Source organism: Oreochromis aureus, linkage group 11 (assembly GCF_013358895.1).
Source record: "Oreochromis aureus strain Israel breed Guangdong linkage group 11, ZZ_aureus, whole genome shotgun sequence".
NCBI classification, from domain to species: domain Eukaryota; kingdom Metazoa; phylum Chordata; class Actinopteri; order Cichliformes; family Cichlidae; genus Oreochromis; species Oreochromis aureus.
This window is the reverse complement of record NC_052952.1, coordinates 32661666-32687823: the sequence shown is the minus strand read 5'-3', so window position 1 is coordinate 32687823 and position 26158 is coordinate 32661666. Positions and strand designations below refer to the sequence as shown.

The following is a 26158-nucleotide window of genomic DNA, read 5'->3' as shown; positions in this document are numbered from 1 at the left end:
CATGGACGAGATTCCAACAACAATATCAGAGAGGTACATTCACTCTAACAATCACACTGCAGAAAACAACACCACTCAAAATATGTTTGATTTTTCCATTATGCCCTCTAATGCATACTGACAGATTCTTCTTATTTGCATTGACATTTACGTGTTCGCAGTGATTACCAGAGACTGATTGGAGGAGACAGAAAGCATGATTGAGACGGAAATACACCATCAACATAAACAACTAAATTAGCAGGAGAAAACACTGATAAAATTGTTCTCTGGTCTTTGTGTGGAATCCACGATATTTACATAAATACAATCAGCATATTTTTATGGTTGGCTTGAGAATTTCCTTTCGATGTAAGCAGCTATGCATATAAGATGAGTATTGCAAGCCTATAAATGCTTCCCTAAATGCTCTCTTAATGACCTCAAGCTAGGTTTGTTCATTGGAGCAATATCAGTCTTGTGACAAGGATATGTTATTTGTAATAATGCCTGTCGACATCTTGACTCCATTTTCTTTCAAATAATCTGACATTGCTCAGGACCCTGTAGCCTGTCTCTGTGTCTTTTTTTTTCTTTCCCCCCCTTCGTCTGGTCTTGTGATCAACCCGTAGGGAGGTAGGGGGTGTCACTGTGGTAGTTGTAGTCTGGGCACACCTTCTGCACCAGCTTGTAGTCAGTGCTGTAGAAGGTGATGAAGATGCAGATGACTTTGAAGGGTTTGGAGCACAGCCAGGACACGTGGCTCTGGGTCTGTTCCTGAGGGCAGCTCTGCGAGGGGTCGTGGGCACACAGTGAGTTCCTGGTGCCTTTCTCCACCTTTTCATACTCCACCCTGCAGTTGAACAGCTTGGTTTCTTTGGTCTCCAGGGCCGTCTGCTGCTGCTGCTGGTGATGGTGGTGGTACTGCTGGTGCGGTTGGTGGACCTGGAACTCCACAGCCTTGGTGGGAGGAACAAGTCCCACGGAAACGTTGCCCTGACCGGTTGAATTGTGTCGAAAGTAGACGCTGAACGTGCCGTTACCGTGATCCACAATTTTGCCAGTGATGAGGAGGTTCAGCTTCACGGTCTTGATGTTAGAATGGAAATCACCCCAACCGAACATCTTCTTAAACTTTCCAGTCTTGACGATGGGGCGTCTTTTCGTCCTTGATCGAGGGTCACGGGAGGTTGAGGTGTTGTAAAGCCATTTCCAATGCTCTTGCTTAGAGTAAGAGTCCCCATCGTCGTAGTTCAGATCCATAGAGGTGAAGTTCTCTTTGCCGTAGAGGCTTTGAGACAGCAGACGGCTGATGGAGACGGCCTTGCTGCTTTCATCCCAGTAGGTCTTCACTTTGGATTTTGAGTTATATCTCAAGTCGGAACTTGGAGAGTCAGCACTCGCAACCTGGGAAGATGAAATAAAATGAGTATTAGTTAAAACTTTACAGATTGTTACAAACATACTCTAAAGTATGTGAAGTTTTGCCTCATAATACTTATATGAATACAGCTGTTAATGTGTTTTGGGGTAATTTTGTAGACCACATGTATTAAATCGACATTGTCAATTGGAGAATTCTTTCCTTCTAGAGTACATTCCATACCTATAATCAGTTGGTATCTAACACAAAGTGTTGGATAAGCAAAAGAAGTTGGGTGGATGGATGGATGGATGTCATTCATCGCTTTTTGATGAATGACTTTTGATGAATCATGTAGCTCTGCCTGCAAATTCCAACAATAGACTTGTTCTCCATATCAGATTTTCAGTGCCATCAGATGAATCTACAGCCTGTGAAAACTCCCACCTGATAGGCTTTTGCGACACAGCATTAAGTAAATTTTTTGCTGAGGTTAAAGTATGTATAACTTGTACGGACGCATATTCAGTTATTGTAATGAGCCCTTGAGGCTGGCTCCAAAAGCAACTTATTTGCCATAGACTGTAAACCTAAAAAATTAAAAGCAGATTTATAGTCTGGTCTAAAAGACACTGTTGTTTTCTGTGGATAGTTTCCCCCTTTATATGGATAATATAATAAAAGGTACTTTCGGCTGCTCTTATTTCCCAAGGGGTTGCTTCAGTGGATGGATCTGCATATTTGATTTGACACAGATTTTACTCCACCAGCTCTTCCTGACCACCCCTCCCATTTATTTGGGATTGGAATCTGCTCTAGCAATACACCAGTTTGTATCCCCCTCTATCTGATCTATATATCAGTGTGAATGTGATGAGTGCAGACTGGTCCATCTTAATTTTTCTGAGCATGCATACATTTTCCCGTGAATGAAAGGAAATGTGCAAAATTTCAAGCGAGTCAGACTCAGCCCATAGAGAGATGTCCATTTAAATTAGACTTTCCTCCCAAAAAGGCACCAGTCATTTTCTGCAAATCCCCCAAAACAACATTTTTTACATTCTAGAGACAAATCCCTCCAGTGGTGGTTGGAGTTATGAATTTTGTCTGTGAGGAGCAAGAGGGAAAATAGTTTATTGCTATTTTAACCATGACGGCAAAAGTCTGAGACAGTCCCCACTTTAAACAAACCCAATTGAAGTTACAATTTTAATACAAATTAGAATGTTTTCCTAATCTTTCCAAAGCTGACTCTGTGCCTAAACCTTAAAAGATTTATTTTCTGCAGTGACTTGTCAAAGAGTTTTGAAAGGCACCACAAAAAGCATTTATGCATCATGTTGGAGGGCATGAACAAATGTCAAGTTCGAGGGCTTGTTTAATTACAACTGTCATGTAGGTATAGCACCAGCTGAAGGTAAAATGCCATCTAATTTTTACAGAACTGCTGTTGAAATGTGCATGTGTTAGTAAATCGTGTAAATATCAGGAATGGAATTTGTTAATAGGTGGGATATTTTGGGGGAGGTTATCTGACATTTTTATACTCAGAAGTTGGAGAAACTGGTGGAGAAATGATGAAAAAACTTGGTGGGGATGTAGATAAAAAGATGTTTTTGTAATTATGTCTCTCTATAACCTGAATTGATACTCTGAGGGAGACATCTGCAGCTACAGTGGACCAGACCAACAACCCCCTACATATTACATTCATTGCCAGTGTTCAGTTGGAATACAGCAATCAGTCGCTGCTGCATACGCACATGTCTTTTAATTATGATTGAAGATTTGTGGTCAGCTGTTTATATAGGCTGCTATTTAATATGGTCTGGTATTTGCACAAGCAGCGATGCAGTTAATTGCAGTGGTGTGGAATTGAAGGGATAAGATATACTTTATTTATCACTGAATTGAGTACATTTCTATGTTACTGCAGCCAAAAGGACAAACACAATCACTAAGAAAATAAAAATAATAAAGGTAGAGTAGAAAAAAAAGAATATAAACAGAAATCTGTGTAGTAGTAAAGAGCTTAATTTAACAAGATAAAATAAACCTCTAAAATGAAATAAAATGCACTTAATAAAACATATGAAATAAAAAGCTGACTATAATATAAGAAATTGGTTCTATCAAGTAAAATATCTCACTAAAACAAAAGAAAATGAAGCGAAGCAGTACGCTTGTGTTGCATTGTACAGCGTTAAATATAACCTGCTTTCACCTGCTTTGGGCTCATGTTTGATCAGCTCCTGGAAGATTGATATCTACTGTTTGTTCAGCACAGCAGTTGTTATTGTGTTGCTCTAAATTCTTTAACAGTTTGTATTGAAAACAAACGCTCCACAGAGGTCCGAATCAGCCTGGAAGCCGAGTCTTCTGATCACTTTGTGCTTCTTCACTTTGATTGAGATGTTTATTTGGAGAATTTTTATTCTGCTTTGACTGTTTCTGATTTATTATTTGAATATTAGAGAATAGCCTCTGTGCTTCAATTATATGAAGTAAGTGGACATTCGGTGGTGGTGGAGTTAGATTTTTATGGTAGAAATCACAGATGCTGGGATTAATTGGATTTTAATTTCAGTCCCTAAGTTGTCTTTCAACACTTCTGAAGATAATCACAACACAGTGATTACTACTTCTTTTTTTTCACTTGTTTTCGAGTTTTTGTTTTGTCTTATGTTATAAATCAAGCACAATGCTTTCACCTCTCTCTAAAAGCCAAAACTCGCTCTTAGTTAACTTCAACCTCAGCCAAGATGGCAAAAAGAGTCTTTGGTCCAGATGATCGCACCATATCCAGGTTTCTGTAGATGAACCTGTGGAAGGATCATTAATGGTTTCCTCCAGCTGCCTTTGTTGGGCTTGTACACCTCTGCCAAAAACACCTGCTAGTCTGGACTCACCACTGATTACTGACTGTTAACGTTTAACTTCAGCTCATTACTTCAATACGGCTGCGATTATTTTGTTTATGTCGTGTTTAGACTTTGTTCGTCGTGGATGTGTGATGTACACAGTGTCTAAGTGCGGCATAGAGAAGTGTTGAGGTTTAACTGGCAAAAGGCCACCGTGGCTAAAACCTCTGCAGTGATTAATGAATCCCATTCAGTGTTCACATTCAGGGCAGTTATTCAAATGTGCTCCTGTAACTGTGCAGTGTACGGGCCACAGTATTGTAAAAAAACAGCTGACGTATCTGTCTTTTAGCATATAAACTGTTGATATTATGTGCAATTATTCCTAAATAAAAGAAATATGGCCACATTTAGGCCATTTGTTTTGATTAGTTTATTTTCTATAATATTTGCAAAACCAATACTGCATAAACTTCCTTTAACTCGTAATTTTTGAGCTCTTTATCCACTTAGTTTATGCGACTTTTGTTCTGTGTTAGTTGGCCCATATTTAGCTTTAAAAAAGTCTGATAAATGGTAAGTTCATGAAAAATGAACAATTATGATTTTATCCTTAATCAAGCAGCCTTACTGCAGCTACTATGAAAGTATTTTATTAAAGGAATATATTAAAATGTTTTTATTAAGTATAATCCAGGTTCTCGTAGAGTCGTCCAATTTCAGCAGTCTGCCTAGCAACAGCTTGGAGTAGATGTGTTCGTGCTGAGCGCTTGCTAACAAGATCAAAATGAATATCCTTTGCAAATGCAGGAAAACATCAACAAATCTATGCACATTATCCATCTACAAATACGTCTGTCAAAAATGGTTTTAACGCTGTGAGAAAGTCTTACAGTGTGTGAAATGTCCTAATCAAGATTAAGGCTATTTCCTGTCATACATCGAGACGAATGAAGCGCTTCTCAGGAGCAGACGTGATGCAACAGCAGACTATTACCTGCTGAATGTACCCTGAATGGATGATTGATGATTCATTCTGTCTCTCTCCTCTAACAATCACACAGATGAGAGAGCAAAGATTTCCCGCGCACCCCACAGAGGCTTGTGACAGTGATGTCCAAGCCCCGTCCGAGGAACGTGACAGCAGATCTATCTGGTCGAAGCGTTTACATTTTGTACCTTCACCCACGATCAATACGCTGAAAATAAGGTCTTCTCTCATTCAGAAAGTTCACTGAATGACATTGTTGTAGTGTAAGCTGGAGTTTGTACGGTGCTCTCTAAGTAAACTGCAAGTGCTGAGATCCTTCTCTGAAGCTCCTGCTCATTTTATGCACTTGGATTGAGAATGGAGGAGTTTGAAAGGATGGCCTGCAGTTGTTTTGAAGAGGCCTCGTTGATGAATGACCTGATGTGAACGAAGCGTTACTGGCATTGTGATCTTTCTGCCTCTCTGAATAAAGGAACGTAGCCTGAGCATTTTTTAAAAGCAACATGATACTCCAGAGTCAAATCAATACCTTTGTATTGAGCAGAGGTTCAAAGGTAGCTAGACCTTTGCTTCTAGTTAGTTTTAATAAGTATAAAGGGAAAAATGCAAGAACCTCGCAGCAAGATGTTTAGAGTGACAAGGTGAAGAGAAAAATTTGAATTTCAGCAGTTTTCCTGCGCAGTGGGGCAGTTAAACCATATTAATGAACAGCCCTTTTTGTCTTTCATTGCTGGAAACAAAAGTCTGTCAGTGGTGATGCATTGTAAAAAGATAAAGTGAGTGTGAGGATGAGGGAGACTTCCTTTCCAGGATTTATTGGCACCATTATAGTCAAACATAAAGCTCCTTAGGATGTAAAAGTTCAGTGAAATAGTATCTTACAGACTGTCAGCCAGGGAGCTGTAAAGTCTATTATGCCATTACAGTTCAGTCCTTTTTCTTTGGTTTAAGAATATTCTAGGTTTGCTCTTGTTTCAGTTGTTAAGTTTAAAAGCACTAATGTTTTTTTTTTTTTTGGCTAATACTATAGCAGCTAACGTAATGCATAACCTCCCTCTCTCTCTCTTTTTTATTTTATTTTTAGTTGTTTTTTTTGTTGTTTTTTTTTTTACATATTTTATGTTGAAAGGTCAAATACTAAATTGGAGTTCTTTCTTTTTTCAATACTTTTATACTTATTGTTACAAAGGTGGGTTTTCATATTTAGCATGGCCAAAGTTTCAGTTGATGGTGTCAGAATGTGTCCAGCTAACCCTTGTGAGCCAAAACCTCAAGCTTCACACTGCTCTGAACACCAGTGTTAATTTGGTAACCAAAAACTTGTCATCATAGTTTTCAGCAACAAGTTGTTTTTTTCTGACAAAAACAAGACATTAATTAAATAAAAACTGATGCATGAGGACAAAAACAATAATGAAATGTACTGACACTTTTGCCAACAAATGCAAATAAGATAAAAATATTCTGGAGAAAAGAGATCCAATCAGAACTGAAATTAAGCTGGATTGAAAAGCGGGACCGGTTTGGAAGTGATCTGCTTGTGCAGTAAGGTCTATCCGTACATTTGATCTGCCCCAGAGAAACTGTACAGCATCTTTTTTTCTGTCTTTGCAAGTGTACAGATAGCTCTCATTCTTCCTGTTTTTCATGAAAATGGGACAAAATGTCAGCACTTGGGAAGAAGCGAACAGTAGACATATGACGCATTTCCCATTTAGAAAATAAGACTCTTTGTAAGCCGTGTGGAGAAACTCTCACAGGTTAAAAACGTGACAAACTGTCAATTGAATCAACTTTGGAAGTAATCTTCTGATAGTTGGTCGACTAAAACTAAATTTGTTCAGATGTCTAAATTATGACTAAAACTAAATGAGATGTTGGTCAAAAGAATTACTAAAACTAGATCAAAATTTGCTGTCAAAATGAACATTGCAAAACAATCAGTTTGAAGGCAGTTTTTCTACTTAAACCTCTGCATGATGTCATTGAGAGTGGATGTCTGTTAGAGTGCAACAGTGACCGTCCACTTTTTCTCCACTGTCAGAAGACTTTTAAGCTATGAGGTGAATCATGACCATAAAAACATAATTCTGATTTTAGCAAAAGTCAAAAGTGCACGACATAATTACATAATTACAAAGATAAATGATTACTTCTAACAATTTAGGAACTACTCATCCCAATGCCCACTGCAAATCCCAGATTCCACAGTGAATGACTGTCAGCCTTTTTAAGTTTAATCCTTTACTATAGCGTCGGTATGGTTAATAACATTGTAAGTCTGAATATATATCTACTGTTTGCGGTGCATGTGTGGGGGGTTACAGTGCTTTGTTCCTCACTGCAACCACCGCTCTCGCAATTTCTGAAGTTTCGCGCTCACTTAGCAACCGGACTTTCATGGGTTTAAACATTTCCATGGTAACAGCGACCTCCACCAATCTGAGACATCACTGTCTGAATTTAAGATTGCAGGTAGGGTAGTTCTTTTTCCAGAAAAGAATAAAAGACATTTTTATTAAAACAAGGTTCTTATCATACAGACTTGTGATTTCTACAGAAGCACATATTATTATTTCACAATGTTGCACCTCGTAACAGGTCTGCTTTGGATGGTTATAGCCTTATGGCTCATAATCAAACTCCCTATGGAAAATGTCTTTTGTCTTTTTTCCTGGAACCTCAGTGTTGAGCTCTATTTGGTCATTCTATGTGCACAGAGGTGCTGCCGTTCACATCTAATGTTCAGCAGAGAAAACCAATCAAAATAAAGCTGCCTGAAAGGGAAAGGTGCTAAATCAGCTTGTTTCTGACTATGAATGAACTGGGAGTAAATGATTATTTTCAGCTAAGAAGCACGCAAAGATACTTTAGCAGAGTCCAAGAATAGTAGCATGTATCAGAAATGAGCATAGTAGGTCTGCTTCAGGCTATGCAAGCAGTATGTAAATTTTTGCCATTTCTATGTGGATATGTAGCCTCAGCCATAACAATTAGGGGAACACTGGTTGTTAAGTGGCCAGTAATCATTGGCCGATTGGCTCAATATGTTTTGATGTTATATTTTCCTCCCTTTAGAAACATACAATATATACTGTATATACAATTTTAAACTATTTCAAAGTCTTTTAGCTGATCCAACTGTGAAAAATGCCACTGAGCTACATGAGAAAACAACACCTTATTTGCAGATACTCTGATATCAGGGCTGAAATGTTGGTATGTCCCTAAATTTAGAGAGTCGTGTACGACAGTCATCACATGTTTTGTTCCCTTTATTTAGCCAGTAGCTTGTTTCAGACAGTGAATTAAATGAGGGGCTGCTCCATAAATGAGCAAAAATAAACAGGAAGTAAATAAGGATTACGTTAGTGCAAGACTAAAATCATTGGAGTTTTCCCCTCTAAGGAAAACCAGTGACTTGGTTAGACTTGAACCAAGGCCAGTTTAAACATACATTTATTTGAAGATGCTTCCAGTAGTAAAGAAAATGAATTAATTGAGTCTAAATGACCTTTGGCCAGTAATCCAAACTGTAAAGCCCATTAATTTTCTATTCTGAGTTGTTAAAAGACTGTAGTCTCTAATGATCAAATGAAATATCATTTTCAGAGTGCAGTAATTACTGGTGCTTCTCAGTTACTCAGTTTCAGTCTCAGTGGAGTCCCAAAACCAGATCAAGGGATATTAGCAAACTGCTTGGTTAAATGCCTGTCTAGCTAAAAACTCAAAGTGTGTGTGTGTGTGTGTGTGTGTGTGTGTGTGTGTGTGTGTGTGTGTGTGTGTGTGTGTGTGTGTGTGTGTGTGTGTATGTGCGCGCGCTTGTGCTGCTGCTGCAGAATTTTAAGGAGTAAATGTAAAGAATATTTTCCAAACAATGAAAATCCAGGCGGGTTTAGGATCTTTATCATTTCTTCAACCAGGAAATTAAATTGCACTCAGTGTGTTTTGAAAAGCTTCATGATTTCCTGCAACTTCGTGTTATGAATAATTTTCTAAGAGGATGTGTCACTGGAATCAGATTTTTTTTTGAGGGATTTCTTTACTATTTTCTTCCAAGATTATCAAAATTACACAGCGCATCTGAAGTGCATGCCCAGTCATCGTCAGACCTAATTCCTTGTTGTGGAAACTCTGCTCTGTTGTCACCAGCGTTATGTCTGGTCCCCAAACTGTGACATGCAATTAGCTTTCATCTAAAGCACCTGACAGTCTCTGGATTAGAGCACTCGGAGGCACATTCACAGAGACCCCACTTCACGGATTAGAACCCAACCTGTAATCCAGCCTGGGGAGATTAGGCAGATCAGAGGCAGTCCTGACTAAAGCAACGTTTATATCCAGAACACCCCGACTGACTGCACCAACACTCGGAGGGCCAAGATTTACCTCTCCTTGGCTTTAAAAACATGCAAGTGAGGCACAAAGGGAGTGTGTGCTAGATGCATGAATGTGCCTGAAAGAGATAGTACAGAGAATAAAGCGCGAAACTAGAAGAAAGAGACAAACAAACATGGCAGCGTAAAGGTCAACAGTCACACTTTGATGGCTTTGGCTTTACCAGATATTGGTTTGTCACTACTGTATACTGTGAAATATCAAAATGACAAATAACATTGCTCATGGCTAAAGATGGAGTTTATTTTGCACTTAACTTGTGTTTATTATTAGCAAAGCAGTGGCTCACAACCCTAAAACGAAGAGGCAGCCACTTGAGACGCTTGTTTCCAAGTGTGGCTTCAATCAACAGAAGGAACTGATCATCATTTAAATGCAAGACTATCAGATATTACGTGAACGAAAAACAATATTAAATCCAAATCTGAAAAAAATCAACACATTTGTCTTCCTTTGTTTCACGTCAGATGTATGCTGTCACCCATTGAGGTCATCAACCCTAATAAGGAAAGTACTGGTGCAAAGGACTGGGCCAAAGGTTTTGCAAATCTTAAAGTCCGACATGAAATTAAAAACGTTCATTACACTGACTTGCAACCAAAATAAGCTTTTATAGAGAAATTATATTAAAGGTTAGTTGAATAATAAAATAGTTGAACATAAAATTAGTTCAGTTATTTAAAATCAATTTGTAAATACAACATTTTTAAGAAAAGTAATTTGAAAATCTCACATGGAGTTTTGTGAAATGCTTTTTTAAAATACCAAAAAAACCAAGAAAATATACGTGAATGGGAATACCGAGTAGTTATCATAAAGATACCCATAACCAATGTTTACAATCTGTGAGATCATCGCTCCCAGTACTGCTGAGTAACACCATCTACTATTCCTCAAGAAGACAAAGAGTAGTATTATTTCAAATTAAAATAATAATAAAACAATAAAAACAATAAAAAAAATATTGGAACATTTTGGATAAAAGTATGTTAAATTTACCAAAAACAAGTCTTAGACAATCCATAATTTACAAATATCACCAGAAACAGTTTCTAAATAAACAATGAATTATTCTGCCCTTAAAAACAATGTTTAATAATATAAAATAAAAACAACTAGCAGTGAGACAGAAATATTACATATCTGTAACAATGTAAAAAAATATGTATATTCACATAATTTAGCATTTATTTGTTTATTTTAGATATTTTAATAAGGTGACTATTGACTTCCATATTTAAGGTGTGTTATATGACAAGTATTATGATATTATCTGTTAGCAAACACTTATATAGAGTGGGTCCGACTGTCCTCCTCGTCAACATCCTGCAAAAACACCAAAGCCAACAATTAACCGATCCCACTGACAAGTCCTCTGTCCACAAACTATTAAAATCCATCCTGCCTCACTGGCTCATTTCTCTCTTCCTTACAGTGAACACACACTACAGTTTATTTTGGGCAAACCCCACATACACCATCCTGCTGCTGGAAACAAACACTACATCACCAAATGTGTCAACGTTCTGTTTTTCGTGTGATTTTTCTTGTGGGATTTCTTAATGATAAAAATAATTCAGGATATCAGACGTAATCGTTTAAAGCTCAGTGTTAGTTAGTTATATAATAATTAGTAATGGACTATGATGAATAATTAAATAAATTAACTTTTAAGGGTTTGCTGATACATTTTCCAGCAGCACACAAATAAATGCAAGTCGATGGCTAAAAATCTAAAACTGTAGCTGAAAATGGTTGGAAAAGATGTTGATAATTTTGAAAAAGTTATTAAAATATTTCAGTCAAATCTAAAAATAACTAAAAATAAGAGCTATTGCCTATCAGCAGATTTAACTGTGTACTTAGGTACTACAATTTCATAAAGTTTGAGGACTCAGGAGAGTGAAGCTTTGTCTGCAATATCTGTGTAGCGTCTGTGTTTCCCATAATTTAAACCAGTTAAACCCTCCTTGCTTTTCTTCCAAACCCCCTTGATGGAGGCTAAAAAAATATTTTAAATATATAAAGGGAAGTCAGTCAAAGCCTTGAGGAAAATCTGCAGTAAAAAAATAAATAAATAGTGAAATATATATTAAATGCAGTGTTTCCATTCAGAGATACTGTATCTCTCAGTCACGTTCAGATGCTTTTATTTCATAGCCCAACTTTTCGTTTTACGGTTTGTCATGCAGGAGCATCCCCCACCCTCCCCCCGAAACCCCATTTAAGTGTCTGTTAATATAATTCCCAGATTCGGCATATGAGGCAGAATCCCTCAACAAGATAACGCAAACAGCATCGCTATGCACAAGTCCTTTAGGAAACGACTCTGATTGCCAGATGCAGCATATAGGCAGGCTGTTGGACAACTTAAATGCTATCTACTCTTGGCGAGGCTGTGATAAGGCGCAGGCGTCCGCTCTTTGAAACAGGAAGATAAACAACCCCCCGTTCCCTCGGGAGCTCGGAGGATATTCTATGGGACTGGACCCCCAAACAGCCAACAAATTCCACCTTTAATAGAACTACCGGAGGAGCCAGATGACTCTGCGGTGGGCTGTACACAAAACCTTGTGAGGAAGAATGAAAGTGTGTGTCAGTTTTCATTTACCTGAATGCTGCGGCTGCTGCTGTGACTGCTGTGCGGGGAGGATTTGTGGGTACGACAGTTCTGGTTTAACAGAGGGAGAATGGAGAGCGGCCGGCCTGATGGCAGATGTGGGTTTCCACTTTGCAATCTTGATTAGCTGCTGTGAGTTCAGCCGCAACATTAGAGCTGCTGCTTAACAGATAGCGATTTATCATTATTCTATTTTAATAAACAACAAAAAGATGGAATTTATTTTGCACTCATTTGCCTTTTTTATCAAAGGTGTGGTTGTTGTGGTTCACCCTGCCTTAAAACACTAGTTCCTAACCTTAAAACAAACCAGTCCCTACTTGTGATGCATATTTGAATCGTGAGCAATTCAAGGCATCTCAGATTTAAATATTTTCTGTATTGACCATCAGAGAAAAGAAAAGCAAAGACCTGTTGGTCGGGTCACCAACCCAAGATTGAAAAAGCGAAGATCAGGACTATGATGCAATAATGTTAAAGTCCAGCAGAAAATTACAAGGTGATCGTGAGTGTTTTTATATAGAGTTGTATTAGAGAACGTCCTTTTTCAAAAGTTTGGAAAAGTGAGCCCTGGAGCTTTATTATTTTTTTAAATTGAAGGTATTAAAGTGATGCTCTTATGCAGAGAAGCTTAAAATATGAGCAGCTATTAAGGGGTTAGGGTTTGGCTCAAGGACATGTGGATGTTGTAGGATCAGACCTGTGACTTTTCAGGTGTGAGACTAGTCTCTATAAAAGCTTATTTTTAATCTAATTTACGACTTTTAGACGCCGTGAATCACAGACAATTCTAGCATAAGACTCCCACCAGTTGGTTTATGAAATATCATCTTCCATTTAGAGCCACTTCTCTTTGTTTGACAGTAGACGGGAGAGTACTTTAAGAGTCCTTAGAGTGCTGATGCTGTCTTTGGATTATTTTCCAACTGGGCACTTGTCGTCATAGTCATTTACAGTGAATTTAACTTGTCTCGTCTTGTGAGGTCCCCGCGTAGTTGAGCTGATGGACCAGCTGAGGGCATTTGACGCCCACTAAGAGTTTAGATCTGTTTTCTCCCAGTGATATCAAAGTGTTACCTGAGGGGGGTCAGAGATGATGACAAATCACAAAGTGTGTCAAGACATCACAGGCAGCTGTGGATGGAGCTGAGTCCTATCACTGCAGCACCGCTTTGAGAGGCCAGGGCACAATTATTACCATGACTTCTGAGGAGGATAAATACTGTACGCGGACAGACTGCGGGATTTTGTGGGAAGGGGGGTGGGGTGGGGTGGGGGGCAGTTTGAAGAAGAAGAAGAAGAAGGAGAGAGGGGGGGGGGAATCTAGCCACCAGTTTTCCAACTTACCCAGAGGAAAAATGCATAATCATATTATTTCACACACGACTTGGTTCAAAGGCGGCCAAAATAAGTTTGTGAGGTTCCCATGGGTCTGTCAATCTGTTGAAGGAGCTGCAGGCAAAAGCTTAGGATGCACCAAGTACGAAACAATTATGATCATCCCATTAAAGCATAGCGAAGCAATTTGGCAGCTCAGTCTGGAAAAAAGACACACTCCTGTCAAGTGATGCTATGAGATCAGCTCGCACTACCATGATGCTGTTGTACATATATCTCACATAGTTAATGATTGTTTGTCTTTACATCATGACGGGGTGGTGGGAATCCGTGTTTGTTAATGTTGTTGCTTCTGAAATCAAAGAATTGTTTTCCTTTAAAGCAGGAAGGGCTCCATAAAGCCAAAAAAAAGTGGGAGGGGTGAAATGATTAGTGCGCTTAGTCAGCTGTGAAATTGAGTTTATGGTTTTCAAGACGGTGAATTCAATTCGATAATGGGTATTAAGTTGTAGAGAATAATTAATAGTAATTGACTTCTTTCCATCACTATGCAAATTAAACACAGATAACACCACGGGAGCTTTTTAAGGCCAGTCAAGTTTGTGGGGATTAAGTTTATGGAATTTTTGTTAGAGAGAGGAGTGGCTCCTGTTCTGCTTTGATTGCTTTGTTGACAGATTTATCAGCGGGTGAGGGGTTACTGTCTCTTCAAGGATTAAAGGAATTGGGTTGTCACAAACTGTCAAGGCATTGAGTTGGGAGCATTCTGGTATGTTTGCCATAATGGGCTCAGGCTGTTCCCCGCCGTACAGCCAAATATATTCTTATTGGACCGCATCTGTAAATGGGAGGAAAAAAAAAAGGGGGGAAATGCAAAGCGAGGATTGAATGAATAGTGCTGAGGGAGAAATATCCAGCGGGAGTATGTGCGGGTGGATTTGTCAAGATGCAGATTTGGATTTGCATAGCTTGTTTATGCTGAGATTGGTTAATTCATCTTGATGTTAATGAGTTAATGCATAGATATGTTAGAAAACTGATCTTCCCGGGACTTAAAAACTGTACTATAAGGCAGATCACATGTTTCTGAAACGACTATATTATTAGATTGGCCACACTATGAGACAGCAACGTGACCTCAAAATGATCAATCCCAGCTTGTTTGAAGATTTAACTGAAACGTCTTTCTATGAAAACTGCAAACATTAATCGCAGAGATATTTAACGGTGTGAGAATTTTTAAAAAAGGTCAAATCAAAATAATATTTAACTCACCAGAAAGATGACTGACAGCAGCAAGGCGGCAGTCCACAGACATGTGGTCTTCATGCCTCTTTGTGGAACGTCTCTCCTCATGTCAAACAGTCCTTGATTTTCTCAGCTGCTGCAAACAAACAAACAAATCTCCTTCTGATTGAGCCGTTATCAGCTGCCAAACTTGAGGAGAAATAAAGAGTGAAGAAGACGGTCCAGAGATGCGGGAGAAGAAAGGAGTCTTCTCCAGCTCATTCAGGAAGGGTCAGGTGTCTGCTGTTCAAACGCTTCAAGTGAGTACTGGGGTATTTTCTGACGCAGGGTTCGGAGGCGCTGTGGTGGGAACGGAGGTGTTTGTATATCTGAGTGTGGAGGGATGTTTTATATAGCGCGCTCTGAGGTTCAGAGAGAGAGAGAGTGGGGGAGTGGATGGGAAGGGACAGAGAGAAAAAAGATGGAATGAAGAAGGGGGAGGGAGAGAGGAGACTGGGGGAGAAGAGAAGGAGGTTCACACTTCTGAGAAGCAACTTTTAACATCATCAAGGGCTGACATCTAGTGGCAGTCAGCTGCAGTGGATTTTTCTTTCTTTCACTGTGAGCAGCAAGCCCAGTGAGATTCAAGAACATAATCCCCTCCTCTTGATGTGTTAATGTTGTGCATCCTGTACACTGACCTGGAATCAGGTATGAAAAACTGCATTTTAACCCTTTAAAGTCCAGCGTATTGTATTTGATACATGTGTTTTTGTGAGTTTTTGTGACTTCTACATCATCAGCGTGACTTTTTTTCCCCTCAAAAAAGATATAATTTACATGACACATTTTTAACGACTAAATTGCAGTAATATGGCTTATGTAGCAAATATGATACAAATTAAAACTCATATATATGCAGATTGAAATTTGTTATATTTTAATATGTTTTGTCTAAAGTCTAAACACTCCATTATCAAAAAATTAAAGATTTCCGGCAGTTATTTCATGATTCAGGTTTTAAAGGGTTAACACTGTTGGCACTCCATAATGGTCAAAATACCAGCCACCTTTATGAACCAGTCATCCCTATGATCATGAAGAAATTGTTACGTTAAATTATCCTCAGGTACTAAATTATTGTTTCCACACACAGTCATTGTAAATGTGCTGAGAATAAAACTAATAATATTAATCATTTAGTCTGAACTTGGAGAGAGTTTTGGACTTCAGATTAAAAAAAGACTAAAGCAGCTGAGATCGAAGCTGGAGAGGCTGAGATATCCTAACTTTTAATCAGCAGGATGGGTCAGACTCTAAAATAATTAGATCCAGTAAAGCAGCTTGATACAATCTACAGCAGACGCTCTCTGTCCGGGAAATGCCAATGTCTTTTAAACTCCACGCCCCCAGTTTGTAGGACAGGCTATGGGTCAAAAAGTCTTTCTTGCAGCCACAGATGACATCTGTTTGGACCCACACTAGAACCTTATAATTATTCCTACTACACAAGGAATGTTTAAACGTTAACATGCTTGTGTGGATTGATACAGTTGTCGTATTCATACTGCCCGTAAAAAGGATTGGAAATGTTTCCACTGGAAGTGGAGTGAAACAAACCCACAGTGCTCATTCTGAAGTTAGTAAGAGGCTTCAGTCGGCAGACTTAAACCAAAATCATGCAGATATATACAGAGTGCTGCAGAGGGCAGATAGGAATACAAAGGGAATTTCATACTATAATGCTAAAACTTTATTTAATTAAAAGCTTCTTGCTAAACCTAACCAAATTCTGTCCCCTATTACTTACATTAAGATGAAGTGAAACCTTTCCCTCTGTTCACATGGGCACCTGAAAAACTTACTGTAAGAGCAGACAGAGCTATATTTGAATTTACATGATGGCCAAGCTGTCTGTATTGTGTCAAAGAGGTATCAGCTGAAGTTTGGGGCTTGGCTGTACTTTTGAGTAATACCACGTTTGACCTCAAGATGGTGCAGTGAGTCAGAGACTCCCAGTCTGAGACATACACTGCATTAGCTCAACATTTGTACAGAATTCCCGTCACTTTTATACCTAGAAGATGATCAGAAACTGGTTAAGTTGAAAATAAAATGAGCAATACACATAGAAATACTAGAAGAGTTGGAAGTAATTCGTAAATAAATTAAATAAAGAAATAATTCAGATGTAACTAGGAGGAAAAATCTGCCATCTTGTGGTTAAATCTTTCAGTTAATTTAGCAATTATAAAAAACAAAACAATAAAAAACAGCTGTTTCAATAATTTAAGCTACTTTTATAAAGACTGCTGCGCTTGTGGTGTGTGATGGTGTCATTTGTTGGAATTAACCTATGTAAAGAAAACAGCAAATGCAGCACTGTTGTTATTCAAAACTGTTAAAATGATGGGTAACGTTTTCCTTTAATATTTTGAGCAAATGCAGGAGACTCTGTATTGCACCAAAAATGTATTAATACGCGAAGAAAAGCCCAATTTACTCCCACTTGAGTAATGTTTGCAATTAGCTTAACATCCAGCTGTTAAAGAGAGTTACTGAGAGTATTACACTAACAAATCATTTATGTGTCACCTGTTATTTCAGATTTATGTCGTCACTGTATGAACGGGCTCAGACAGAAGTCCCGTTCTCATCTAACTGCAGCGGAGAAACAGGAAGCTTGATTTAACCCGTCTCTGCAGTTGTTGATTTGGACCAGTTTTCTGCCTGATTGCACATTTTCTCCATTTAATGCTTCGTAACTAATATAATGTAGTTTCTCACAGAACCATGGGAAATGAAAGAGGACGGCTATTAAATTTACAAGCATAATTTCCATAATTACTTATCTCCACGAAAACACAAGACACTGAATGCACATTTTAATTTAAATAAAAGTCTTAGGAAGAAATTAATAGATTTGAAATTGTAAAACTCTTTATTTACTTTTTATTTCTGGGTTCTGACGGACCTAAGCTTGTGTTTGAGAAATTTCTGTAAGAGTTCATGCTGCAGAAAAACACTGTAATTTAGAAAGTGTGCACTTCTACCAAAAAATACTCAGATTAATATTAATCTTGTCAGAATCAAAAAATTACAAACTAATTAGACTGCTAAGAATTTAACTAAAACACACAAACATATTTTGTTTCTTGTTCAAGCCTTAGTTTCGTCCTTTTTTCTACATTTTCTACATTTGAACACAATGCACTATATATACATATATATATATATACCATTGTTATTATCTACCCAATTTTTAAATGAGTGTATGTTTACTCAAGCATCACTTTTGATCATGAAATTGTCAAGAAAAACAGTAAAATGTAGCCTTTTGTCAAATAAGAGAAAAGATTTATTGCTTTTAATGGACACAATCCCAGTGAGCCAGTTATGTGTAGTTCGGCCGCTCTGTATATACACAACTATTTGTTATATAAGATCTGATGGAGTAAAGAGAGTCATACTTCCTCAAAACAGATTACTGAGTGTTTTAATATCTTGAGAGGGTAAAATATTTACCTACTTTATGTGCCCCTGTTTCATTTCAGCTCAGTGTAAAGGTCTGTTGTTGTCTCTCTGCTCTCCTCTGTTCTCTGTTTCACCACATTTCCTCATTGTTCCTGCAACCTACATTCTAGCCACCAGGGGGCAGAATAACAACGTTGGTCCTATAGGAAAATGGCTTAGACCCCAGTTAACAATTCCCTAATGGGTTTATTGGCTCAGTCACTCATTTGAGGTCATGTTCAATAAAACCACAGGTGATATAAAAGGTGAATATAGTTGCCATGAAGTCCCTGGATAAGATTTATATGGGTGTCATGTTTTAGTCAGTATGACTACAGATATCTGTGTTTAAGGCCCAGCGTATGTGTAGGCTTCACCTTTCAGACCCTGAAACATCCAGGGACTGTAGGAAAATTAGCCTGTGTGGCTAAATTTGACACGTGAGAGTCTTGTTAATTAATATGCATTATCCCTCTTAAATAAGTATAAACATAAACATACATTTATCTTTTACGCAGACAAAGAGGAGCAGAGGAAAGACAGGTGTAGTAAAGATACTGTTAGAGTTGGATTCTTATTTACTTTAAGTGCAGTAAGTTTCCCAGCAAATGTTAAATTATACTTCTTTATCGAGGCAAGGCTGAAATGGTTTGTGCAGAGGATGGTGGATATTTTTGATTAAAAGAAGAGGTGGACCACAGAGAAGATTCGTGAATGTAGTGAAGGAGAACATTGGAGCTGGTGGGACAGGATGCTAGGGGATAGGGTGAGATGACCTACTGTGGTGAGCCCTAACACAGCCGAAAGAACAACAGGACCCGATATGAGCGACAGAGATCAAAATTTGGCAGGATAATGGTCAGTGGTCAAATCTGAGGGTTTTCCTATATATTTCCATTGGACCTGAAGGCATTTTGCAAAACAGGTATCGCCCCCCAGTGGCCATTAAAAAGAATACTGGTTTGAGGTACTTTTGGAGTTTTCAGACCTAGAAGCTTCGCCCGACTGAAACTAGAGTCTAAAACAGCTGTTGAAACCAGTGAGTAAGTTTAAGGTGGCTATATCCATCTCTTTTGTACAGTTTATGCACTGAAGTGTGTTATTGCCATTAGAGTGCTAGCAAAGGGGGATGGCTGTGATGATGGCTCTCTAATACAAAATCCAGCCTCCAACTTCTTTAACACCAGTTTTAAGTATTTTTATTTGAAGGTTTTCTTCCTTAATGAACATATAAAGAAAGTAATAAAAAAAAGGACTCCATAACTTTTCTCTTTGTGTGTTTACAACCGTGTCCGCATTTATTTTTAGTATTTCTTCCCATACATATAAACAACCTGTACAAAATGGCCGACTCTTCATCTTTTTCCGCTTCTTTTTGCTTTTCTTTTTTGTTTGTTTGTCACAACATACAACTTGCATCATGATAACAACAATCAGCAATATCATACACCCACTTTGCAATATTCAAACTAAACGTTTTCTGTGCAATACAAAATAAATGTACACATACTTTCATTTTTTTCTCCAAAAAATAAAAAAATTGCTGTTATTTACAAATCCAACAAAAAGAAGTAAACATTCTCCACACCAGTTTGCTTTTACGTTGAACTCAGAAGCGTGTTCTCTTATATTAACATATTGTATACTTTTTGTTTGTACAGATTGTTTTCTTTTTAATATTTTGTCTTCGTTTCATGTGACTGAAAACAATAGAGCACCTATAATACTTACTACATGAAAAAGTTTAAAAACTGGTTCGATCCATCTACCTAACCTCGAAAGAAAATTTCGTTGTTTTTTTGTTTTTTTGTCTAAACGTACTGTAGTGTCGACGTTTGCCCCATTCAAGTATTAAACTGTATTAGAGGACTGTTAGTATTCAGTTATCGTCAGTAAGGCAGAAACGACATTTGCATGACATGAATGATTAAAATTTTGCAGTGTCCATTTTTTTTTTATTACTTACTGCAAAATTTGAGTGTTTGCACATGAACTGTTGTATGTAAAGAGTAAAAAAAAAAGTATTTAAAAAAGAACTTGTAAAGCAGGCGATGAGTTAATACCTGCTGATATCGTAGTTGCATCTGGGCAGAAATAAAGTGGTGACACCAGACGAAATCTACAAACCACAAAAGCGACTTTACTACAACCAAAAAGTCTGTTGTGAGAAATAAAATCTATACATATATTTACTTGAGATTCACACCTGTTTTGTCGAACGTGACACGTCTAAACGTCCCTTCCTGTTGCTGTTGCTTCCCTTGTAATGTTCTCATGTTGACTGAAGCTGTTCCTCTGCTTTGTTTTTTTTGTTTTGTTTTTTTTTGTCTGTGGAAGAGGCAGTGTTTTATGGCAATAGAAAGTAGAAGTCACATGTGCATATCATGCTGCACTAATATAGTGCAATGTAGTGCCTGAAACAAAGCAAGGGTGGAGGCAAGCAGGCAGGCAGGCAGTAGTTTCCATGAACAACTGATTGCAGGCTACTCCTCCATCAGCATCATACAGATCGGTTTATCCCACAAACACAGGCCTGTGTGCCTCTGAATCAAGCCGAAAAAAAAAGAGAGAGAGAGAAGTAATGCCTCCCTTTTGTTCAAGACCGTAAAAGAGATTTGAGTCAAAACCCAGTTGAGGATTGAGAAAAAGGAATCCAAACCTTTTTATGGAGATTTTCCTCTCCCTCCTCCTCTTCCCTGCGGTGACTTTTGGCAACGTGCGAACCGTCAGAGCATCCTAAGCCTCCAGCTACTCAGCATTTTTAGGGACAAGCAGAAAAAGCGCGGGGGAAGAGCTGGAGCCTGTGCTGCCATGTTCAAAGACAGCAGGAGAGCTGGTTCTGTCTTCTGTGCCCAGCATTTCCAGTGTCTCAAACAAGTCTTTCAATACAGAAATACTGGTGTGTAGGGGGCAAAAAAAAGGCATTTCTTTGAACACGCTGGAGGTCATAATAGCTCTGCAAAAAGAAAATATTCGAGAAAACAAAAAAGGAGTGAATGAAGCCCTACTTGAAATGGTTAAACCCCACCAGTGTCTCTGCTAAGAGGATTTCCTGTCATTTCTGCGCTCCGTGACGTGTCCATTCACGCTGCAAACATCCATGTCGCTCACTGTAATGGCGTGATGAAGTGGGTCTCTGTGACAGGTGAAGTGCTGGGTGAAGCAGCTCGTGGAGGACTACATGTCCGTGTCCCCATCGTAGGCGAGAGTCAGAGGTTTTAGTCGGTTATTCTGCTGTCTCTGTCTCTGAGGTCTCTTTGGCTTTTTGCTGTATGGAAAGATGAAAACCGGGTCAGAGTGGCACTTGAAATATTCTCCAAACACAACACTGCTATCACTCTAATCATGAAGTCTTTGGGTAAATGCGGTGGCAGTTATGAGACACACAATGCAGGTGAGACGATGTCACAAACAGGGGAGGGAAAGTGTTTTGAAAAATGTAAAAGATGTCCATATGAATTGTGCTTTGCTTCCTAATTTTGATTTGTAGTTTTAAGGTTTTTTTGATCATCTAAAAAATACCTGTTCCCAGTTTTAAGTTGATAGTGAATCTTCTCAAGTATCTCTAGTCCACAAAGAAATTATCAATAGTTAATGTAACAATAGCCTTGATCTCTTTATTCTGAATCCCATGAAAATGACAAAACCAACGAGACTTCCTAAAAACCCTTAAACTATTATTTAAGACTTATAAAAACAATGTTTTTTTTTTTTTACACTTTATTTTTTATTGACAATTTTGTATAATTTTTTACAAAACACGCAGACCCCAACATTCATAGAGCATCCAGGCTAGCAAAAACAAAACAAAAAAAAACAAACAAACAAACAAACAAACAAAAAAAAAAAAAAAAAAAAAAAAAAAAAAAGGACATATCTCTTTATGGTACAATCAAATCAAATAGCTGAACAACAGCATTGAAACATGGTATCAGAAATTATAATATTTTTCCATTTGAGTAAAGGTCCCATTTTTTCCAGTATTTCTCAAATTTATCCGCAGCCAGTCTTAGTGAAAAAGTCAATCTCTCCATTGTGTAAATTTCCTTGATAATACCTATCCAGTCCAAGGATGACGGTGGATCCACGTTTAGCCATTTGCGAGTTATAGCTTTCTTTGCACCAGCCAATAATATCAATAAAAGATATTTGTCTGAATTCCTCAGTCCTTGTGGCAAATCACATAGATAAAACACAGTGAAATCAGGGGCCAAGTTCAAGCCCATCATGGTATTGATTTCTGTGATCACTACCAGCCAATAGGGGACAATCTTGGCACATTCCCAAAAAATATGAAATGTCCTGCAGATACACTTCCACAGTTCCTCCAACACTGAGCCTTGTCGGGATCTTTACTTTGTTTACTCTTAGCATTCGTGTGACAAAAAACGCACTGTGTTTTTCCATGCAAATTCCTCCATAGGCCTGAGCTCGAGGTCATTACCACAGCCTTACACATATTGAACCAGTTGTCATCATGTATTATTATTTCAGCATCTTTTTCCCATCTAGTTTTGATATATGTTGTGTCATTATTCCTACTTGTTTGTAAACATTTGTATAATCTGGATATCTGTTTCTTTGGTGCATTCCCCTTACAAGAGTCAAGGAAGATTTTAACCAAGCCCGTGTCCTCCTCTTCTAGGAATTTTATGTTTCTGTCGTAATGGTGCCTCAGCTGGAGGTATCTAAAGAAATCCTGTCTTTCCAAGTAAAAACTTCTCTGGAGTCGCTGGTAGTCTTTTAGTACATTTTATCTGTAATCTTCCAGTAACCTGTTATACCCTTATGTAACCACTGTATAAATCTCTTATCCTTGTTTGCAGGTGCAAAATCTGAATCATAAGCAGGCCATCTTAAAGTCCGGGCACTTTTTTTTCAGTTTTCTCATATTTGAGTATCTTATGCCATATCTCTATGGGCACTTTCATTAGCGCCGGAGCAAGTCTGCATATATATGTCTTTTAATGAGCGGTTGATCTCAAGCAGTGATTGGAGCGGTATCTCACAGTAGGATTGATCTATCTCCTTCCATTTAGCCTCACACATTGGGTCACACCACCCAATCATCACTGCAACTGTGCAGCCCTATAATAGTCCTCAAGACACGGCAGAGCTTAATCCACCTTTGTCCCTTTGCAATTGTAACGTCTGAAATTTTATTCTTGGTTTTTGTTTGGCCCAAATAAAGTTAGAGATCATCCTATTCCATTCGTTAAATTGCTTGGAGGGTACTTGTATAGGCAGCGCCTGGAACAAATAGAGAAGCTTTGGCAAAAGATTCATTTTTATTATATCTATCCGGTTATGCATATTCATTGGCAATAATGACCAGCGCTGTAGGTCTGCTTTAATTTCTGATGTTAGTGGGACATAATTGCATTCATAGAGGTCGGATAGATCTATGGGTATATGGATTCCTAGATATTTTATAGAGGTGTTACTCCAGTTAAACTTGGCTATCTTTTGAACATCTTGTGATGGGCGATAGTTATATAAGAGAATCTGAGTTTTCTGTAAATTTAATTTATATCCGAATACATGCCAAATATTTTCAATAATGAAAAAGATTAGGCAGACTGATTTCCGGGTTAGTTAGCGTTATGAGAATATCGTCAGCATACAAACCAACTTTATACGTTATATCGTTAATTAGTACACCTCTAATGTCTTTAGATTCCCTGATAGCCTCGCGCCAGGGGCTCAATGAATAGCGCAAAAGAGTGGGACTCAGGGGCATCCCTGACGACAGCCTCTCTCCAGTTGTAGTGTATCTGTTAAATCACCATTAATTTTAATCCTGGCAGTGGGTGAGTTATATAGAGACTGTAAGCATCTGATGATTTGGCTATTAAAACCAAATCTCTCTAAGGCCAAATAAAGATAATTCCAGCAGACAGAGTCAAACGCCTTTTCGGCGTCAAGACTAACAGCTATTGATTCGATATTTTCATTTTGTTTATTAGATGGAGAGCCCGCCTCACATTATCATGAGTTTGCCTATTTCGAACAAAACCTGTTTGATCTGTATCCGTTAGTTCTGAAGTTATAAATTCCAACCGTTTAGCTAATATTGTTGCAAATATCCTGTAGTCAATATTCAAGACAGAGACGGGTCTATAAGAACCACATTCTGTTCTATTTTTACCTGCTTTGGGAATTACTGAAATAACTGCTCGTTTCCAGGATGGTGGTATCTCACCCCCTGTAAGCACATGGTTAAAGCAATCCCTCAGCAGAGGGGTTACTAGATCTCTGAAGTGTTTATACCACTCTGCCGGGTAGCCATCCTCACCGCCATCTTATTACCTTTCAATTTTGAGATGGCCTTGTTAATCTCCTCCACAGTTATTGTTTGTGTTAATCTTTTATTTTGTTCTGTTCCTATCGATGGTAAATCAAGTGAGGAAAGAAATACATTAACAGAGGGCACATCTATCCTGTGTGGTTCTGCGTACAGTCGGGTATAATAGGTTACAAAAGATTCTTTTATGCTTTTCATGTCATGACATATTTTATCATTTGCTGGGTTTTTAATTTTCTGAATGAATCTGTCAGCCTGCTGTTTCCGTATCCTCCAAGCAAGAAGTCTCTTGGATTTAGGACCATTTTCATAATAATTCTGCTTAATAAATTTAGCCCTTTTCTCTATTTGATCTTCGTATAGCCTATTTAATATCTGTTGTGTTTCTTTAATTTGTGATAAGGTGTTATCATTGTTACTTTTCACATGTTCTGATTCTAGGTGTTTCAGTCTCGTAGTAAGGTCTATTAAATACTTCTCTTTTTCTTTTTTTTTATATGAGGACCACCAAATTAGTTTCCCTCTGAGAACTGCCTTCGCTGCGTCCCATAAAATACTAGGGGAAACATCACCATTGTTATTATAGTCCATATATTCCTTAAATTCTTTTTTAACAAACCTTTCGAATTCTACATCGTTTAGTAGGCTAGTATTAAGCCTCCATAAAGACTCTTTCCGATCTGAATCCAAATGGAGTGTCAAGTACACCCCTGCATGGTCCGAAATATCTCTCACCCCTATATCACAATTTAGAATTCTATGCTTATCAGAGTGTGACATAAAAAAATAGTCCAGTCTTGAATACATATGGTGGGAATGTGAAAAAAAAGTATATTTCTTTTCCAGTGAGTGTGCATCCCTCCACACGTCAAACAACCCCAGTTCCTTAAGCATTCTTTTAACAGATACTGCTTCTGGTTGTGGCAATTTAGTTTTGCTGGATGTGTCCAGAAACTGATTCAGGTGAATATTCCAATCTCCACCGCATATTAATATGCCTGATGTTTCTGTTGCAATTAATTCAGAAAGGGTCTTAATTAAATGTTTATCAGTCCCCGGTGGTCTGTACACGTTAAACAATGTAACTTCCTTGTGATCTATGTACCCTTTGACCAGTATATAACGCCCCTCTTTATCTCTGATTTGTGAGGAAAGTTGGAAATGTACTTTGTCAGACAATAAGATGGCCACTCCTCTAGAATGCTTTTTTACATATGAGGAATAAAACACATTTTTGAACCCCATTTTACACAATTTGTTGTGTTCGATGGCAGAAAGATGTGTTTCTTGCCAGAAAATTATATCTTGTTTTTCTCGTTTCATTTTAGCAAGAGCTTTATTTCTTTTAATGGGGTTATGTAAACCGTTAACATTAAGTGTTATTACCTTATATTCTTGTCTGATCTCCATCAGGAAAAGGAAATTACACAATACCTGTAACTCTTTAGGTGCTCTGGGAAAAAAACGGGGGTCTGCGGAACACATAAACAACGTACCTGAACAAATAACATATATGACTTCCAATTATGAAGTATACGTCCAACTTCAAAACAAAGAGGAGAGT

General features: G+C 38.1%; 2 protein-coding genes across 2 annotated transcripts in view; both read right to left on the bottom strand.

The window, feature by feature from the left end:
• Positions 1-417: 417 nt before the first annotated feature.
• LOC116334979 (neurexophilin-1) lies at positions 418-14906 on the bottom strand. Its single transcript, XM_031758547.2, has 2 exons — positions 14826-14906; positions 418-1386 (listed from the first exon to the last, which is right to left on the bottom strand). The coding sequence occupies exons 1-2, from the start codon at positions 14904-14906 to the stop codon at positions 601-603; spliced, it is 867 nt and encodes a 288-aa protein (XP_031614407.1). The 3' UTR covers positions 418-600.
• Positions 14907-19565: 4659 nt separating this feature from the next.
• The window catches only part of LOC116334980 (thrombospondin type-1 domain-containing protein 7A), a 198040-nt gene continuing 191447 nt past the window's right edge, over positions 19566-26158 (bottom strand). The window contains exon 29 of the mRNA XM_039619888.1: positions 19566-21558. Coding sequence (XP_039475822.1) covers positions 21468-21558 — 91 coding nt within the window. The 3' untranslated portion in view covers positions 19566-21467. The remainder of the gene's footprint in view (positions 21559-26158) is intronic.

Bases quoted from the DNA above. Each gene is read 5' to 3' on its own strand.
- LOC116334979 (XM_031758547.2), bottom strand. From the start codon at position 14,906: ATGAGGAGAGACGTTCCACAAAGAGGCATGAAGACCACATGTCTGTGG. The intron at 1,387-14,825 runs GTGAGTTAAATA...TCATCTTCCCAG, and splicing joins TGCTGTCAGTCATCTTTCTG to GTTGCGAGTGCTGACTCTCC.